Source organism: Sardina pilchardus, chromosome 13 (assembly GCF_963854185.1).
Source record: "Sardina pilchardus chromosome 13, fSarPil1.1, whole genome shotgun sequence".
Lineage (NCBI taxonomy): Eukaryota > Metazoa > Chordata > Actinopteri > Clupeiformes > Clupeidae > Sardina > Sardina pilchardus.
Window position 1 is genome coordinate 4754852 of NC_085006.1, and position 19686 is coordinate 4774537.

The 19686-nt window shown below is 46.8% G+C and overlaps 2 protein-coding genes across 3 annotated transcripts; one reads left to right on the top strand and one right to left on the bottom strand.

Annotated features, from left to right (window-relative positions):
- Nucleotides 1-192: 192 nt before the first annotated feature.
- Nucleotides 193-8970, top strand: dhx34 (DEAH (Asp-Glu-Ala-His) box polypeptide 34). Of its 2 annotated transcripts, none has more exons than XM_062552147.1 (16): nt 193-1439; nt 1578-1889; nt 2077-2331; nt 2937-3039; nt 3348-3565; nt 3774-3948; nt 4505-4698; nt 4897-4998; nt 5241-5501; nt 5716-5889; nt 6425-6530; nt 6654-6760; nt 7207-7449; nt 7931-8116; nt 8201-8348; nt 8529-8970. In XM_062552147.1, the coding sequence occupies exons 1-16, from the start codon at nt 747-749 to the stop codon at nt 8669-8671; spliced, it is 3420 nt and encodes a 1139-aa protein (XP_062408131.1). In that variant the 5' UTR covers nt 193-746; the 3' UTR covers nt 8672-8970. The 2 variants fall into 2 exon arrangements, with proteins under 2 accessions (XP_062408131.1, XP_062408132.1); XM_062552148.1 differs by having other exon boundaries at nt 8532-8933.
- A 3090-nt stretch (nt 8971-12060) lies between these two features.
- Nucleotides 12061-18592, bottom strand: spred3 (sprouty related EVH1 domain containing 3). The gene is made up of 7 exons (XM_062553075.1): nt 18502-18592; nt 15574-15733; nt 15187-15355; nt 14975-14991; nt 14853-14869; nt 13498-13675; nt 12061-13032 (listed from the first exon to the last, which is right to left on the bottom strand). Exons 1-7 carry the CDS (start codon nt 18510-18512, stop codon nt 12061-12063), a joined length of 1524 nt encoding a protein of 507 aa, XP_062409059.1. The 5' UTR covers nt 18513-18592.
- Nucleotides 18593-19686: the final 1094 nt, after the last annotated feature.

Genomic DNA, 19686 nt, shown 5'->3' on the forward strand with positions numbered 1-19686 from the left:
ATGACAAAATACTTTTATAACCCTTCAGCCAGATCCTATATTTGTGCGCCTATTATCATGGCGACGCACCTGCTGTTTGCACCTCAACATGGCACACCTGTCAGCCCACAAATGTCCGGATGTTTGTCAATGACTGTGCGTGAACCACAGGCGTATACATTTTGCCATTTGGCTCCCTAGCGATGACATTGTTATCCAGCAGGTGGCGGCAACAGCACTTCGAAGTTACCAGTCTGCAAACAAATAAGTGGAGAAGAAGAATTCTTACTGCTGTGGCTTATTGAATTCAAAAGATTGTGGACACTAGTTAAAGTAATTAGACCACAATTTCTTCTGATCTGGGTAGGAAAATCAGTAACTAACTAAACTAGTTCGAGAGTATGATACTGTCATGTGATGTGGATGCAGTAGTCAGTGAATTCAAGCCAACATGTTGAAAATACAGTAAACGAGCTAACGTTGCTGCTAGCCAATGTTTAGATCCTGCCCTGTGTGTAGCCTATTACCACTTCATTTAATGATTTAAATTCATTTGTCCGTCGAGGTAACTTTAACACACATGTTAAGACATGTATGCATTCACCGTTTATACTATTTAAAAGTAGGCTAAGCTAACTGATTTCCCAGTGGCCCTGTGTCTGATAGTCGAGTGTGTCACTTTGATTGATGATGTCCCCGAAGGACTGTAGGACTACCTAAGATCCTCTGCGTTCTGTTAGTTTAGTTTAAAACCACTCATCTATGAGATGGCATCGGAGAAGAGAGATGAGAGGTGGGATTGGGACAGCCCTCGGTGTCGCGCACAACTAGATGAAATATTTTTCCGCCAACATGACTACATTCAAGCTGGTAGTCAAGAGCACAAAGAGTTTTGGTCATTCTTTGAGCGTTTCCAGCGGTTCAAAGCAAAGAGGGAGATGTCGGGTTCAAAAGACAATAAAGACAATGACCCAAAGGGCAGCAAAAGCCGTAAGAGTGGGACTGTAGACTTGGGATTGCCCAAGGAATATGATGCTCGGTACAGAATCAGCACATCAGTGTACACCAAGGATGTAGAGGAGAAACTGGAGAGTTCTGCACATCGACAGCGACAACCTGCCTCAGGCCCAGGCAAACAGGAGATCACAGACTGCCGCTTGGCCCTACTGCATTTCCTGGACTTCACCCAGAGGCAGAGCTTCAACAAGCTGGCCAAACTCCGTCAGGAGCAAAGGAATCTACCTATCTTCCATTACCGAGACAAGGTTGTGGAGCTGGTGAAAGCCAACTCCGTGGTTGTGGTGGCAGGGGACACAGGTTGTGGAAAGTCCACCCAGGTGCCCCAGTACCTGCTTGCGTCTGGATTTAACAACATTGCCTGCACACAGCCACGTCGTATTGCATGTATATCCCTCGCCAAACGTGTCAGCTTTGAGAGTTTGAACCAGTATGGCTCCAAGGTATATTGTTCCTTAACAAATCACAAGACTTTAAAACATATCAAACATTTTTACAGCATGATGTAAGCTCACATCCAGAAGATCTCATTGTGGAAATCTCAGTATTGAATTTACCAGCAGCTCTCTCTTGTCTTGTAGGTCGGGTACCAGATCCGCTTTGAGGGCACACGCACACTGGCCACCAAGCTTCTGTTTCTGACGGAGGGGCTGCTGCTGAGGCAGATCCAGCAGGACGCGGTGCTCGATCAGTACCAGGTGCTGATCGTGGACGAGGTGCACGAGAGGCACCTGCACTGCGACTTCCTGCTGGGGGTCCTGCGGGCGCTCGTCAGCACGAGGTCCGATCTACGACTGGTGCTCATGTCCGCCACCATCAACATCAAGCTCTTTTCGGAGTACTTTCGTGGGGCACCTGTGCTGCAGGTGCCAGGCCGGCTCTTTCCCATACAGGTATGTATAGCGTCATATATCTATCTTTTGTAACGGACTGCATTTTCTTAAGCTTTGAATGAGCATCCTATTTGCTGTGCCTCTGTATGTTTCAGCAGAATAATCATTATTGTTCTCAGTGTAATCATAGTGTTGTTGCTGAGTACTTGCAGCAGTTATGTGATGCCTTTGGATGTGTTTTGTTCAGGTCATCTATCAGCCCATCCCTCCGGAGGAGCAGGTCTCCCGCTCGGAGAAGTTGGACCCACGGCCATTTCTGCGTGTGCTCCAGGGGATCGATCAGCGGTACCCTCCAGAGGAGAGGGGGGACGTGCTGCTGTTCCTCAGTGGCGTGGCTGAGATCTCCACCGTGCTGGAGGCTTGCCAGGCGTATGCCACACACACGCAGCGCTGGATCGTCCTCCCCCTCCACAGCACCCTCTCGCTGGCTCAGCAGGATAAGGTATACTGTCAACAAACAAGTTTTCCCTGGACAAGTACAGGCAAAAGTGTGTGGAAATCGCCTTGTTGCTTGCCATTTTGTTTACAGTTTAAATGGACCTAAATGACCCCTGTGTGAACACAATACATTAAAATGTGAAAGTTCAGAGGAAACGTTTGTTATGTTTGTCAAATTTGCACTTCAGACTCAACATATCACGAATCTCGCTTCTTGTACATATCACCCCCTAATCTGTGTGTGCCACTCCTGATTGGTGAGAGGCACCCCCGACTATGAAGCTCACCAGTCAGAATTTCTGTGCACTTCATGCACTACACACACCCACCAACCAGAAGTGGCACATGAAACAGGGACTAAATGACAGTACAAGTCAGAAATGTGACAAAAATGAACTGTGTATCTGGGTGATTATTTGTATACGTTGGTTCATATTGCAATTATGATTGCAATAATCATGCAGCCCTGGCCACTCTATTCCTACATTTCTTTGTTTTTGGATGGAATATGGATTATTAAAATGTCTGGATCTGGATGTAATAGACAGTAACTCTGACTTAAGCTTTCAACGGGTAGTCTCATGACATTTCTGTGTTTTCCACTTCTAGGTTTTTGATATAGCTCCCCCTGCAGTCAGAAAATGTATCATCTCCACAAACATAGCTGAGACCTCAGTTACCATCGATGGAGTACGATTTGTAGTGGACTCAGGTGGGTGTTTTAGTGGTGGAGGGGTAAAATCATTGAACAAGTCCTTTGGGTGAGTGAAGTGGCTATAGTACACTATATGGTGCTCAGAGGATTTCTGACAGAAGAGTTGTTGTGTTGAAATGTTATTTCACTTCTCCGTTTGTAATAGTCCATAGAAACTACTGTACTGTTATGAATGAGCCATACGGCGAAATGCATGTACTGGATACTGCAATAGATGAAAACATGCCTTTAACCAAAGATCCTTCATTGGTTAAAGGCATACTTCGCTTTAACCCTCTCTGCTTTAACCCACTATGAACTCCCAGGCAAAGTGAAGGAGATGAGTTTTGACCCAAAGGCGAAGATGCAGCGTCTGCAGGAGTTCTGGATCAGCAGGGCCAGCTCTGAGCAGAGGAAAGGGCGAGCGGGCCGCACCGGGCCGGGGGTCTGCTACCGACTATACGCCGAGTCTGATTATGATGCCTTTGCTCCCTACCCTGTCCCAGAGATCCACAGGGTGGCGCTAGACTCCCTGGTGCTACAGGTACATTTCCTCTATTGTGATCAACTGATCATATGTATGTACAGTATATGTATGATCAATCCTGATCATATGTATGTAATTCAGATGGGCTTTATGTTGAGCAGAACATAAATGTGTTTGTGGGGAGAATACTATGAATTATACAAAACTATCCATCAGTTTTGTATCACCAGCTGTTGTGTTCTTGTTTTTGGTGTGTGTTTTGCAGATGAAGAGTATGAGCCTGGGAGACCCGCGCTCTTTTTCCTTCATTGACCCCCCACCTGCCTCCAGTCTCCAGACAGCTATGACGTACCTGAGAGAGCAAGGGGCACTGGACGAATCTGGAGAGCTCACCGCCATTGGGAGCCTACTGTCCCAGTTACCAGTGGACGTAGTCATTGGTGAGGAGAGTTATTATAGTTTGCATACTCATATACTTAGTTAGATACATACCATCATGTTGACGGTTAAAAGTGTAAATAAAAGAGCTTGGCCTGTTGAGCTCATAACGAGCTGGAGTATTGTGTCCACTTAAAGGCTGAGTCTGTGAGTGGTGAAGGGTTGTTGATATTACACACGTTCCTGGTGTGTTCCCAGAGCAATATGCTGATTGGCTGAAATGTTTTTTCTTGGTCCAATCTACTTTTTGTTTCCCCCTTTACAGAGCTACAGTAGGACTGTGTACAAACTAATGCGCAAACAGAACAGACTGCTAGATTGTGAGCAGCAATTCACTGTCTTTGACAAAGTGTAGTGGATACGATCAGAATCGCAAACTGCACCTGTAACTGATAACATGCAACTACTTTTGTAATGAGTTACAAAAATGTATTTCGAAAGAAACCGGCTCATTCAAGCTGTTATGGTTCAACTTCATATAGTGTGTGTGTGTGTGTGTGTGTGTGTGTGTGTGTGTGTGTGTGTGTGTGTGTGTGTGGTGTGGGTGTGTGTGCTCAGGGAAGATGCTGGTGCTGGGGTCTCTGTTTAATCTGCTGGAGCCGGTGTTGACAGTAGCAGCAGCACTTAGTGTTCAGTCTCCGTTTTTGCGAAGTGCTCAGCACAACCCAGACTGCGCCACAGCACGCCAGCCCCTCCACAGCAACCACGGAGACCCCTTCATGCTCCTGAACACCTTCAACGCCTGGGTGCAGGTCAGTCATCTAACGCCTTTTTGATAGTTTGCTGCTGTTGTTATTGTGATATCCTCATTGAAAATATCATTGAATTCCTGCCTGGAGGTTGAAAGACAGCTTGGATTCCAGTAAACAACCTTATATGACCACCTAGTGTTGCAGTGATGTGTTGTGACTTAGTGATCACCTGGCCTTACCTGATCAGTGGTTTCCCAGGTGAAGGGTGAGCGTGGCGGAGGCTCCAGGAAGTGGTGCAGGAGGCGTGGCCTGGAAGAGCAGAGGCTGTATGAAATGGTCAACCTGCGCAGACAGTTTAAGGTATGGCACACCCTTTGTGTCGTTTGTGTATGTGTGTGTGTGCGTGTGTGCTTCTGTAGGTGTTAAACTAACATGATTGTTTATTCTGTCAGTTTATCAGCTATTGACCTACTATAAATTAAATCATAAATTGTGTCTTGGATACTGTTAGATGTATCAAATACATATGCATAGACAAAATAGTTTATAAACATATACATTGCATGCGTGCATTTCTATTTTGTGTGTGTGCGTGTGTGCAGGAGCTGCTGAGGGGCCATGGCCTACTGGAGGAGGAGGGCACTGGTGCCAAGACCCCCGAGGAGCGTAAGCGGCGTCGCGAGAGACTGAGCGAGCGGCACCAGTTGCACCAGCTGAAGCGCGAGCATGACCTGCACGAGGGCAGCCGGCGCAAAGTGCTCCGCCTGGAGGAGGGGGCAGCGGACTCGTCAGGCTCGGACGACGAGGCGTCGGGGAGGAAAGGGAAGGGCAAGAAGGGAGAAGGAGACAGCGTGGACATACAGGTAAGAGTTTTGGGTTCAAGGCTGTTCAGGGGAAATATTGCATATATTGAAGTGGCATCAACTTCACCTGAACTTAACCTAATCGATAACACCACATGCAGGACTGTGTTGATATCATGTCATGGTTGTCATTTACCAAAAAAATCTCATGATGTCTCTAGCGTTTCAGCTGCAGATGACTGCAGAACTAACTCTTGCGGTTTCCCTCTTGTAGGAGGTGAAATTTAAGCTGCGTCACAATGTTGACCAGCTCCAGGAGGTGGCAAGTGCCAGTCAGGACCTCTCGTCGCGCCAGCAGGCCCTGCTCAAGCTGCTGCTGTGCCGCGGGCTCTACCCCCAGCTGGCTCTGCCCGACGAGCACAACGCCAACCGCAAGGACTCGGAGCAGGTCTGCCCAGTCACACCCACACACACGCTCTTTCAGTAGCACACTTATAAACATGAGGCATTTATTGTGAATATTTACTCCCATTTTTATAAAGTGTTGGTTTGAAGAATCCATGTGAATAATCTTGATGTGGTTATTGTGCTTTATTGTAAATCCGTTTGGACTATGACTATGCCAGATCTGTTATGTTATGTTATGTTATAGGCTGTCTTGGATCCGTACTACAAACCTGTTGTATTTAATAGAGATTTTTCCACAGCCCTGCACAGTATTTGGGGAGTTTGGTATACTGCTTAAGTTGTGCCTTTCTATTTGGTAAATTGATCTGAATGTCTGAAAATGAGATTTAAGGACAACAGGCTTTAGATTCTCTCCTAAATACTGAATCTTATTTCCATTTAAAAATGTAAAAGAAGGAAGATACTGTGAAATGATTAACTACAAGTATCTAAAAGAGCAACTAGGGTGAGCAGTTCAAGATAAGTATAGAACGTTCTGGTTCCAGTCTTAGATGTCTGAGGTTGTGTTTGTGCAGATATTCCACACAAGAAACAAGCAGGGAGTGGTAATCCATCCCACCAGCGTGTTTGCCAGTGACCCAGAGGTGCTGCAAGTTCCTGAGCAGGAGGGTCTCCAGCCTGGTAAAGAAGACCATCAGAACACTTTCACACCTTCCACAACATCTGGACATGCCATTGTGTTCAGCATATCACAAGCACATGTTGACACGGTGGTTCTGAATCCTAATCCCATTCTCTTGGCAGGGCTAGATAAGGGCCAGAGCAGTAGGCACCAGCTGCTGGCCTTCGTCACTTTGCTGGAGACCAACAAGCCGTACGTGTCCAACTGTGTCAGAGTTCCAGCACTGCAGGTGAGACACAAATCAGCCCAGATCACCAATGCTCCTCCTCTGTGTCTGTTAAGCATCTGGAAAATTGCACATTTTGAGAAGTAAATGTAAGTAAATTGAATTTATAAGTATATACTTTTTTGATCCTGTGTGAGGGAAATTCAGTCTCTGCATTTAACCCAATTTAACCAAATTAGTGAACACACAGCACACAGTGAACACACAGTGAGGTGAATCACACACTAAGTCAGAACAGTGAGCTGCCTGCCCAACCAGCGGCGCTTGGGGAGCAGTGAGGGGTTAGGTGCCTTGCTCAAGGGCACTTCAGCCGTGGACTAGTCGAGGATCGAACCGGCAACCCTCCGGTTACAAGCTCGAAGCCCTAACCAGTGGGGCCACGGCTGCCCCCATTGTGTTCTGAATATCATGTTCTGTGAGCTGCTAACTGACTACTGGGCCCTTGCCAGGCTCTGCTGCTGGTGGCCAACTCTCTGGACAGTAACGGCGAGTGCACGCGGCTGGTGGTGGACGGCTGGCTGGAGCTGTGTCTGGGGGACGGGGAGAGGAGCCTGGCCGTCCTCTCGTCCGCGCTGGAGCTGCGCGCCGACTGGGAGCGCCTCCTGCAGGCTCAGCTCAGCAAGCGCAGGCCCTCCGCCCGGGAGCTGGACCGCCTGAGTGACCGGCTGGTGCGCTTCTTGCTCTACACCGAGGTGAGAACCCCGTTTGAAATGATCTGGTTTTTTTTTACTTTGTCGACCCTTTTCATCACCACAGACTAGCGGAGGTAACTTGAGTCAGGCCTGCGACCGTTGGAAACAGCCTCACACCAACAGCATCTTTTTTGTTGTCACAAATATACTATGTACATCTTCAGAGTACTTGAAGTGCACTTCTGTGAATCATCTGGCAACTGAATTTTTGCATTGTGGTCTTGTCTCTTGGAGGAAGACAAAATAAGCTTTAAAATCACCTGTTATTACAACTACCCAAAACAGACATTGTTTATCATCAGTTATGTGTGTTGGTTCAGTGTCCGTGCCAGTTGTGCCTTAAGACCTAATCGTTCTCAACTCAGTCTGTTAAAATGGGTTACATTGCTGTTACAATGTTGGGGCCCCGATTTCATTCCTCTCCAGCCACCTGTTTATCCATGAGCCCATGCAGCACAGTAAGCACGTTGCTCTTCTTCAGGTGAATTACAGCGTGCGGCGCCTCACATCGCTCCAGGCCCAGAATCTGTACGTGGGACCCCAGCGGGACCCGGACGCCTCGGACGCCAAGGCGCTCAGCTCCATCTTCCCCGGGGTGGAGCCCAAGCCCGACCCCATCAAGGGAGGCCTCCGCGTCAGCAGCTACTTCACCTACAACTGCCTCAGTGTGAGTGGTGCCGTCTCTTCTCCTGGGCGGTCAGAACAAAAGGACACATGTGTGACGTTGCCTTTGCTTTTGTGTTGGTGGCAGGACCCGACTGACCTGTACAGTGAGTGTCTGCGCACGTTTTGGACCTGCCCGTACTGCGCCCTCTACATGCCCTTCACACCACTGGAGCGCATGAAGCACCAGGCCACCTGCAAACCCCCAGAGGAGCAGACTGCGCAGGAGGACAAGGGTAAGTGTGTGTGTGTGTGTGTGTGTGTTTCTCCATGTTGACATTACTGCAGGAGTACAAAACATCAACTGAATGAACAGTAACAGAGTGCTGTGGTTCACATGAATAAGCTGAAGTGTAGATGAGCGATGTGCTGTCCTACCGGTCCAGATTATGATTCTCAACCCAATCTCTCCCCAGCAGAGTGTGAGAGTGAGAAGGCCACTGCGTCGTCTTCCTCTTCCCTGACTCGCCTCTACCACTGCGATATCTGCGACAAGGACTTGACCCTCACGTCCACCGAGATTCTCAAACACAAGAGGCAGCACGCGATCACAAGTTAAGAAGTACTGCTGACAAACCCTGCTAGGTGCAGGCTGCAGGTGGTTAAAGCAAAAGAAACTGCACCACCGAATGAAACTTGATGGACTTGTGTGGATTACTTGCTTTGTGTGATGAAATGTATAATGTTGTTTTAAAATATAAGAACATGTTTTTGTAATGGGATTATTTCCAAGAGTTTCTCTGTGTCCATATTATGTGTCATTATAATACCATGCTGCATTATGTTGGTTTGTTTCTTATTAACACTATACAAAAATGTGCCACTTTTTGTGATATGCTTTTACCAGGGAACTAGTTGTGGCATTTTGATGGTATATAGTAAGACAGATATAGTAAGTGGTAGACAGATAAACACATGTAACGTCCCCACCAGCTATCCAGGATTATGCACTTTATAGTTAGTGGTGTTTCGTGGAACACATCACGAAAATGAAAGAAAATCTTTCACAGCACAAAACTGCTGACTGTATTGCCAAAAGACAATAGCAATGGCAACAAGGCTCTGGGTACTTAGCTCATGACTTTTTAGACTAAAACTCTGTACTGCTGCTTTAAGTCATTACATTCATTGAGAATTTTTAGCCCTACTGTGTGGGAGCCCACTGTCACCACCTAGTGGGCAGTCAATGTTGGTGTTTAATGTATGCAGTCATTCACAAACACTGAGGCTAAAGCCTTAAGGTATACTAAAACAGAAGACCTCATATAATGAGAAATGCTTACACTGTTAGTGTCTCAAGGGAAACATTCATGTCGAAGCCTCCAGGCATGGTAAAGGATTATTGATTGAAGCATATGGTTTTTGCCTCGTGTGCGGATAGATAGACAGTAACTTGTGCAAGTGTTGATGGATTTGACAGATCTAACATGATAGGTACATCATAGAGGTTACTCTTGCTTTAACTTCTTAGAAGTAAAAACATGCACACAATATTCAGAGAGCAAACATTTCATTAAAATATAGAGTGAGGGTTTAATTAATGATACAAACCCACGATATGTAACACCTCAAAGCAGCACATTGGCACAAAGTCAGAGAAGTAAGACAGCACAGAAAATAAAAACCCGTTTCCAAAAATAAATAAAGAATCAGAATAAATATCTCCATAAATAAATAAACAGGTAATATTTTTCATTAATTACTGTCAACTCAGAAATACATATTAAAATATGCACATTAGCAGAAATAAATTACTCAAATAAAAGAGTACTTTACGTACGTACTTACTTGGAAATGATTATTGATTAATTAAATCAAAAGGCACATTTATTTAAGATGTAAGGATGGGGGCCTTCTAGAATGATCTCAGCAAGGTTCTGATTTTCCCTCTTTTTGTGTTTCATAGTGTGCACTAACTGTGCACTGCGTGTTTATTCGGCTTGTTTGTGTGTGTGTGTCTGGGTGTGTGATTATCAGAACTATGGCAGCACTGTGAGACAGTGTATTGTCAACAGTATATTGCACTGTTGTGTCGCTTGTGATCCTCTTGGTCCAGCATGGGAAGAAGGTGGTCTACAGCAAGTACAGTCTGACACAGCTCGTGTCTGTGAACTGACTAGCACTACAACCTATCACTCGGGCCTAGAACACAATCACTCTAATATAAAGTGATGTACATCATCTGACTAATACAATTGTGTAACCTTGGACACAGACTTGGAACACTGTCTTAGTGCAGGGGTCGGTGTCGTGTTAAAATACATCCCAGTGGTAGAGGTGTTCATTTCTTGTGATTGTAGCCTTTCCCCCCCCCCCAAATGAATTAGTCACCTATTCCAACAATACTAGCAGTACTCTTCTCATTCCCAAATAACCAACTAAAGGTTATGTGCTGTAGGATAGGTTAAAAGGTTACATAGCAGCTTTGAGAAATTATGTTTAAAGCAATGTAACTAGAAAATGATAATCATATCCTGCTGAGATCCCCATCAATTCCACAGACTGGTATGCCTGAACAACAGCTTCACTCAGTGAGGCCTGGATGAGAATTTTAAGCCACCTCAGTTTAAGACTCTGACTCATGGATGGTGTGGACTGGGTTAAAACACCACCACCAGGGTTCTTTTGTACCGTTCCCAGAGAACGGCTCTGAGCGACATGTCCAATGCACTGACCCTGTTCTGTCTCTCTGTGTCCAGCTATGAGGATTTGGGGCCCTGGCGGCTTCCTGTTCTCAATCTGTTTTCACACATGATACATCATGCCATTGTTCACTGCACGCTACCTCTACACTTCATACATGTTGACTGTAGGTCACTGAGTCCAGGGGGCATTTCTGAATGAGTCGTCGTTTTTCTATTTTGGAACAGTAATGTGTTGTGGCATCTTCCTATCCCACCCAGTGCATTTCTTGATGAGTCAGGTTAAACTGCCTCAACAAAGGTAATTGGTCTGTTTTTTTGTCTTTGTCACCATGCTATCAACACACATAAATAGTACACAAGTTCCCATGGCCCTCTCTGTGCTGTGGTCTTACTCAGTAGCCCAAAGACAGCACGGGAAGCTGACCACTGCACACAGAGCACCACTCCTGACTTTCCTGCTCTACTTCCAGACCTGCCACTCCTCCATCCCTCCAAATAACCCACTCTCAAACATGAGGTAAAACTTAGTAAATAGGAGGTAAAGGGGATTGTGTTTGCCATATTAACTTATAAAATAAATAATTTCAAATCAAATAAATAAAATGGAGTCGTCCCCCAGTGTTTTCTGTGTTTGTGTGTGTGTGAGAAGGGAAGGGTAATCTGTCAAGATCACAAACGTCAAAGAAATTATACCCATAAAATGGCAAGAATACTAATAAACATTTTGTTTTTTGAGTTTTCATCCTGAGATGAAAGAAATGAGAAACAAACTTCATGACTGAAACAGTTTACACATCATTACCACTTCCTCTACAACTCTCCCTCTACTCCCAAAGTGACCATTCGACCCAGCCAATAACCAGTTAGCTCATGTGAGAGGCATCTGGGATAGTAGAACTCAACAGCCCACATCTATAGGCAGGCTAGTGCCCTACGGGCACATATAGAGTTAACAATGGAATGCAGCACGAAGCCATGAGGTGGAGATGTGGGGGAGTATTACCATTAAGGTGGATGGGAGCGAGGTCTGGCACTCCAGCTGGGAATGACTGGCGTCGTTCTCACAGTTCTCTGTGCTCCTTCTCTTCTCCTCTCATCTCCTCATGTCTCCCAGCCCGACGCAGCCTGACAACGAACCCTTTGGATCCCGCCGAAACACACCTCCTCCGATCCCACTGACATCCCTCTCTCCATCCCTCTCTCCATCTCTCTTTCTGTCCCAGGCCCCGCCCGTCCCACCGCTCCACCCCCACGGCCCCCCCTCCCCAAACCCCCCCCCCCAACCCCCCCCGCCCCCCGGCCCTCACCGCACCGCCTTGTGCTTGCCGCCGCAGCAGCCGCACCTCTCGCCGCAGCGCAGGCAGGCGCGGAGCGGGAGGTAGCAGCACATGCAGGGCACGAAGAGCGAGAGCGCCAGCAGCGCCAGCCAGCGGGCGCAGCACAGCGGGTGCGGCCGGCCGCCCGGCGAGTCCTCGCACGAGCACGGCTCCCAGAACTCGCCCTCCGAGTCCGACATGCAGTGGTAGAGCAGGCTCTCGGCGCACCACACGCACGTCCACTGGCGCAGGCAGTGCAGCGCGGGGTCGGGCGCGTCCCGGCAGCGGCCCCGCCCGTTGTCGGCGGTGATGAACACCGAGCGGCAGTAGACGCAGCGCGACGAGCACGACGACAGGCCCTCGGGGCACGGGCTGTCCTCGTCGGGCGAGATGGCGTCTCCCCCGCCCGCCACGCTGCCGCCGCCGCCACCCCCGCCGCCGCCTCTCCTGCGAGTCCGAGAGCGGGGCGTGGCCAGCGAGGTGTGGATGCAGCACGGCGAGGGCGAGCCCTTGCCCGTCTCCTGGGGCGAGCCCCCCGTCGGAGATGTCCCTGACATGGCGTTGGGCATGGCTGTGCAGGTGGGCGAGGACAGGTGGCGGCCGGAGCCCTTTGGGTCCAGGGAGATGGTGACCTCGCAGCCGGCCGTGCCCACGCCGGCCAGCTCCTTCTCGAAGCGCACCACGCACACCTCCTTCTCCGCCCCCGTGCCCACCACCACGCCCCCCGTGATGCCTCCCACCGTGTTCCCGTGACGGTAGTCCCCGTAGTCCCTAAACAGGTGCTTGCAGGGGTCGCCCTCCTCCAGGAGAGAGATGGTGGGGGAGATCGGGGAGGAGGGGGGAGGTGCCAGGGGAGGGGTGGGCGGGGCGGGCGGAGGGGGCGGTGGGGATGGGGGGTTCAGCACCGACGCCGTCACCTGGCACACATGCTGCTGCAGCACCACTGGCCGTGTGTGGATCTAAAGGGGAGAGGACACAAGTGAGCCACCAGCACACGCAGGGTTACACTCTCATGCTGCCTGAGGTGCGTTCAAATTTGGCAAACAGTGGCGAACGTTTGTGCTGAACATGTTTTCTTTGAACAGTTCAATTTGAACGATTTGGTGTTAACATTCCATTCTAACAGTAATTGCATTGTTGCGTTCGTCAAACTCACGTCCAGTTTCACTGTATGTTCGCGGCGCACTACCTCCTCAGACTGTTAGCGATTGTTAGCAAACGTTCGCCAAAAACTCAAGGCCAACGGAATACTGCTTGCGAACGTTCAAAAACGTTCGCCTATGTTTGTGAACTTGAACGCACCTCTGATGTCATATGCTAAGCATTGCGAATCCAACTTCCTCAAAACTATGTCAGAATCTCTATGGGATTCCAATGAAATGTAAATGAGAAGTTTGTGGTTTATGTGTTTGTTGTTTGATCACCTGAGCAGGGGTCGTCTGTGTGGTAACAGCATGCCCTGATCCATAGCCAAAGTCCTCTGTGGCAGATCGCACAAAGCATGAAGAGGACGACTTGCTAGTCACTATGGTGATGGGCTTGGGCAGCATCTCCTGCTTACTATTAGCAGACGAATCACTGCCTGTATGAGACTGACACAGACTACAAGTCATCACACTCATACACTTCCTTACAGCCATAGTGCATATACTGTATGAGACTGACACAGACTACAAGTCATCACACTCATACACTTCCTTACAGCCATAGTGCATATACTGTATGAGACTGACACAGACTACAAGTCATCACACTCATACACTTCCTTACAGCCATAGTGCATATACTGTATGAGACTGACACAGACTACAAGTCATCACACTCATACACTTCCTTACAGCCATAGTGCATATACTGTATGAGACTGACACAGACTACAAGGCAACATCATACTCACACACTTCTTCATAGCTCACTGCATATATGAGACTGGCACAGATAGCAAATCAACACACTCATACACTTCTTCATAGCTCACTGCATATATGAGACTGGCACAGATAGCAAATCAACACACTCATACACTTCTTCATAGCTCACTGCATATATGAGACTGGCACAGATAGCAAGTCAACACACTTCCTCATACTGGCAGACCGCAAGTTAGCACACCCCTACACTTCCTCATACTGGCACAGACTGCAAGTCATCACACTTATACACTTCTTCATAGCTTCTGCATATAAGAGACCAACACAGACAGCAAGCCATCACACTCATACACTCCCTCATACTGCAACAGACTGCAGTCATCAAATGTGTACACTTCCTCATAGCCACACTGCACATATAACAAAAATGGTAAATGACTGTACTTATATACAAGGCTTCTGTATAAGGCAGAGGTTCGACCCCACTTCAGCCTCCAGTCTCAAACATCCCCTCTATCTTGCTCACTATCAATGTATCTTGACAGTAAGAGCTCACTGGCTCATAGAAGTTCATATCTGTACTTACAGTACAGGACGTACAGGATTCAATAAACTGTGCTAGTGTGAAAGCTTTGTACCCTTGTTCCCCTCCATCACACTGAGGGTTTCAGGGACTATTCTTATTCAAAAGAGTGCACTCAAAATAGGACTTTCCTTAAGTGAAAAAAGTCTAAACATTAGATTTCTCTACCTCCACCTCCTGAACAGAACAGCAAATACTACTACACAGAAATGACAGGTTGGAGTACAATTCTGCATAAATGTTAGTGTAGCATAATCTGACATTTCTAATCAAAATGTTCATGACTTCTGGAATAGAAATGGCTGACAGTCAAAAAGGTACTCACTGCTTGACCGTCATCATCTAAGTCGCCCTCCTCTGGAGTCGAGGAAGAGGGAGAGTCTGATCCTACAAAACAAGAGGAGGAAGGATGAAGAAGAAGTGGTATGAAAGTGTACCTTTTTGTACCTCAAATAATTCTACCCCTGAACAATAATGTGATTTATGTTGGTTAATCTTAAGTACAACACTTCAAGATGTAGCAACAGGAGCACACCAGGTTCACAACAGATCCCCTGACAATGGAGCTTTGTTGAGACCTATTTGACATCATAAGCAACACACACATTTTCCAGTTCTCCTTTATTTGTCATTGCTAATTGAAGACTATCTGTCTGTACCTCTCTCCAGTTTGTCAAGGACACTTTGAAGGCCTTTCTCAAAGGAGCTGGCTTCAGCAGGACTCTGGAAAGTCAGACCAAACTTCCTGTCCTCCACCCGCCAGTGATGGAAAATGGGGTTCACCTTGTTGTACACCAGGCCCTTCTGCACAGGACACTCCAGCACGGGCTGCACAAATGGGGAAGGGGGAGAAGGTTACTGAGCCATTAGAAATGGAGGCATCTAGATAGGCCAGACACCTTCCACAAGACCCAGACTGGGTTATGGGGGTTTGGGGGGGTGGTCCCTGTGGTGGGGACTGAGAGTTTTTGGAAAGGGAACAAGAGAAAAAAAAACAAAGGCATTGTAATCAGAGGACAGGCCTTAACACACACGCACACACTCACTGCTCGATCGCGCAGCCGCTCTCCGTGTATGATGTACTCTCTCCGCCCCCGACCATCAGGACTCCGCCCTTTACAGATGACCACATGACTAAGGCCACCACCTCCGAGTTGCACCCACCCGACGTCATCTCGTGTCATGACCACTGCACGAACACGCACACTGTTGGGGAAGGAAGAGGAGTGAGTGCAGCAGCTGGCTAAACACTGAACTGAACACCAGCAGAGGCCACATCCAACACAGCTTACAATGTCAATTACTACTCATATGAATGAGCCGTGTCATAACATGGAATGGGAACTTTCCTGTAGACTCGGCTGTATGCTGCTTGAAAGCCATTTGAAATCTAGCCATTAAAGAGAAATGCTTCATTCACAGAGAACACTATGCTGCAAAGAAACTGTTATCACAAGTAATTCATAATAAAACAAGACAATGGTTGTGAGAAGCTCAGCCCAAATATGCAGTCCACATATTCACATGGTGATTTTTTTTATCAAAATGGTGATAGGTGGCAGCGGTACCATATGATTGCTATTTGGGAGGACTTAAGAGACATATGATCTGCATCAACAGTGACATTATCCTTTTAAACCACACAAATAAACAGCATCAGCCTGTGTATTTGGGGGCCTAGTAGCAAAGATTGATTCATTTAACCAAGTTTCATGACTGCACCTCAAGCGCTAACAATGGGTCAGAGTTGGAGTTGCATCCATGCACGTAACACTTGTTTTTCAAAAATGAGATACCGTTGGAATCCTTGGATTAAGTTCAGCACACCCCATGACGTCAATTTCGGCAACATTGGACTTCCTCCCAAATTAGTCACACATTTTGTCCATTTTTCATTAAATTTGGCAAAGTTGATCTTCAGACCAAGCCCCACAGAAGTCACTTGATTTGCGAACACGTTCAACCGATATAGCCAATCAAAAGTGGTGGCAAAGTCACCAAACAGGAAGTGAGCTCATATCAACGCATTGATGTATCAAAACCAAACTTAGTAAATGGACAAAGGACCTGATTGTGAGGATGCACAAGAAAGTTGCATTATCTGGCGTCTAGGGGCACTATATTTAGGAAAAACTTGTTGGAGTGAATACCTGTTGAGGAGCTTGCAAGAAAAATACGCTACATTAAAATGGTGACAGTACTGGATTTCATAGAACACATGGAATTTGGCATAGATCATCTTCAGGTCAAGCCCAATATAGCCAATCAAAATTTGCAGCGAGGGCGCCAAACAGGAAGTGAGGTCATAACTTGGCCAATCTTTAGTCCATTGCCATGAAACTGGCTGTGAGTGCTTGACACCTTGCCCTTGGCATAAAAAAACCCCATAAAGTTTCCATGGCAACGGTGTCATCTAGGCTGCTAGGCCCCCACATTGCTGCTTACAGCTATATTTGGATGTTCGTATTGGTATGAATTATTCTGTCGGGGAAAACACAATCAGTGGGGGCACCTTCATTTCAATGAGATAGAGCAGAGTAATTTTTTAATGGACGATCACGTGGTCAAGGTAAATCTAATCTCATTTAAAAAGCAGCGACACAAATAAAACGCAGCGACGATCTCTCAACTACACATCACAAACGAAAACGCCAAACTGCATGAAGGCGCATCGTAGAACTGAGACATGTACAGGTTCTTTTGTTCAACACTGCATCAGTAAAGCAAATGGAAATGACTAGGGATGGGAAAGACAAACTGCGATTGCCTCTGGAGCGAATGACCGGGAGGAAGGTGGAGGAAAGAATGAGTGCATTTCTCACAGAGATGTATCAATGAACGCGCCCATCGCCATACGAGGCCTGGATCTCTTAAAGCTTTAGGACGGTTCTCAATTTGAGCTATGTAGCGTTTACCGAAAGCTATTTCGTGCTCATGGTCATTGCGAAACAAGTTTTATTTAATACCAATGACATTATTGTTTCAACAATTGTAAGAAATTGCGTTATCTTCTCTCCACCTATCGCCAGTTCTGCGCGCGGGCGCGCGCACGTACATATACACACACACAGACACACACTCTCTCTCTCTCTCTCTCTCTCTCTGTGTGTGTGTGTGTGTGTGTGTGTGAGAGAGAGAGAGAGAGGGAGAGAAGAGAGGGAGGGAGATATACACACAATCCAACACCTCTTATTTTATGAATGAAATACAATAAAACTGGCTGATTCAATCGGATGTGCTGTAACACGGAAATCAACTACCATCGACTATAAAGAAGAAATGAGTGGGTGAGAGGAGAGATGGAGGAAGCGAGAGTTGGGGGTGGGGGCGACATAAGAAAAAGAAAGGAGGAGGGGGTTGAGAAGCGGGTGAGAGGGAAAAAAATCACATTTCATTCATAAAGTTTGGCTTTAAAAATCATAATGAAAGCCGAGGCGCGTTGATAAAAATCATAACACTATCACCCGCGCGCTACACCTTTCAGAGATGGTTCGCCTTCCTGCGACGTGGGTAGAAAACTCGCCATATTTTTGTCCATTTCTTCAACACAGTTGTAGATTCACGGATGTATTTAATGGTTAAGAGGAGAAGTCTTCACACCTCCTCCTGACTGCTATGTGCCAATTCCCATTGCGTATCATGGCCAAAACACAAACTATCCCCGTGTTTGTCTTTGAAGTGGCAAAGAAGCTCTTTTTTACAGCTCCACTATGTAGTTGTCATTTAGAACTCGAACCATATAAGTACGTATTTACCACACATTTGCGCGGATGTATGGAGAACAGGGTGTATACTGCCGATACTAGCCTACGTAATATTTATTACCAACAATATAATTGTATGTGTAGAATTGTGGTTGATCGTATGGCGGGTTTTCAGTTATGACAAAGGAACAGAGCACCATTAGTCTATCCTCGATGCATGTCTCTGTGTTCAATTTTGTGCTTTGGCAAATAAAAAATGTGAAGACTTACTCGCCCTCCATGACTTGGTGTTGCCCGTTGCTTCGAGCTTGTGCCCCCCGGTCTCCTTTTTAATCCCCCCTCTCGGCTCACACTCGACTCCTTTCCCTCACTCCCGTTGTCTGTCGGTCCCTCTGGCTGCTCTCATGTTCGTCTCTTTTTACTTTCCACCTTTATGTCGTTTTGGTGTATCAGGATGGGCTCGAGGTTGCAGCAGCCATTTTCCGCTGGCAGCGGCAGCATCCTCCCTCCCTCACCCTCCCTCACCCTCTCTCAATTACTCCCACCCTGTTTCTTGTCCTCATACTCTACCTGCCGCCTTCCTTTCAGACTAGATACCGTTAAACTGCCTCACATAGTCTCTCACAACATAGACTCCACAGGGTTGACACTAAAGGCAAGTCGAGAATCTAAATTTCTACAAGGCGATCAATGAATGTATTTTCTTACACAAAAACCACTGACCCAAACGTGCGTTATTGCGGGAAACAGTAGCGCCACAGGCAGGTTACAGATAGCCAATAGCCATGGCTACAATGTAGGCGACAAAATATTAATCTAAGATGAATGCAGATGACCCGATGTTATAATTACTTGCAACGGTAAACCCCAACGTCGCGTTTAGGAGATATGAGATAGCCTGACCTACGAGTGGCTATAGAAACGGCACGTCCGGCGACATAAGCTAGGCTACTATACACACACATTGTTTTAAAACTACGAGATAGGCTGAAATATAAACTGTCATTATGTATCATGAAAAATCACTTGTTATCGGCTGCGCCGAAAGCCCCCCCAAAAAGAGATGTCTCTTTCAGCACTACGGACAGCTCCTTCCCATGTCACTCACTCGCTGCCTGGTGCACGAAGGGGAGCCATGATAATATTTCTACTAGCTCGTGCCTTGTGTCCATTCATTCAAAACTCATTCATGTTCACAGCGCTGACTGAAACACGCCTAGTGTTAGAGAAGGTTAGGTCTACATAACTTTACCCAATGAACGAGTTATTTGGATGTCACGTAATATAATATTAACGGATAAGCAATGGTAAAATATATAGAGGCCTTTCTAATTTTTCAAAAAGCGAGTTTTCTTAACTCTGTTCTCATGATGTCTGGCTTATGATGTCATGCTCCTCAAACTGGAAATGTTGATTAAACCACGGGCTATCCTATATGGGCCAAACCAGACCCTT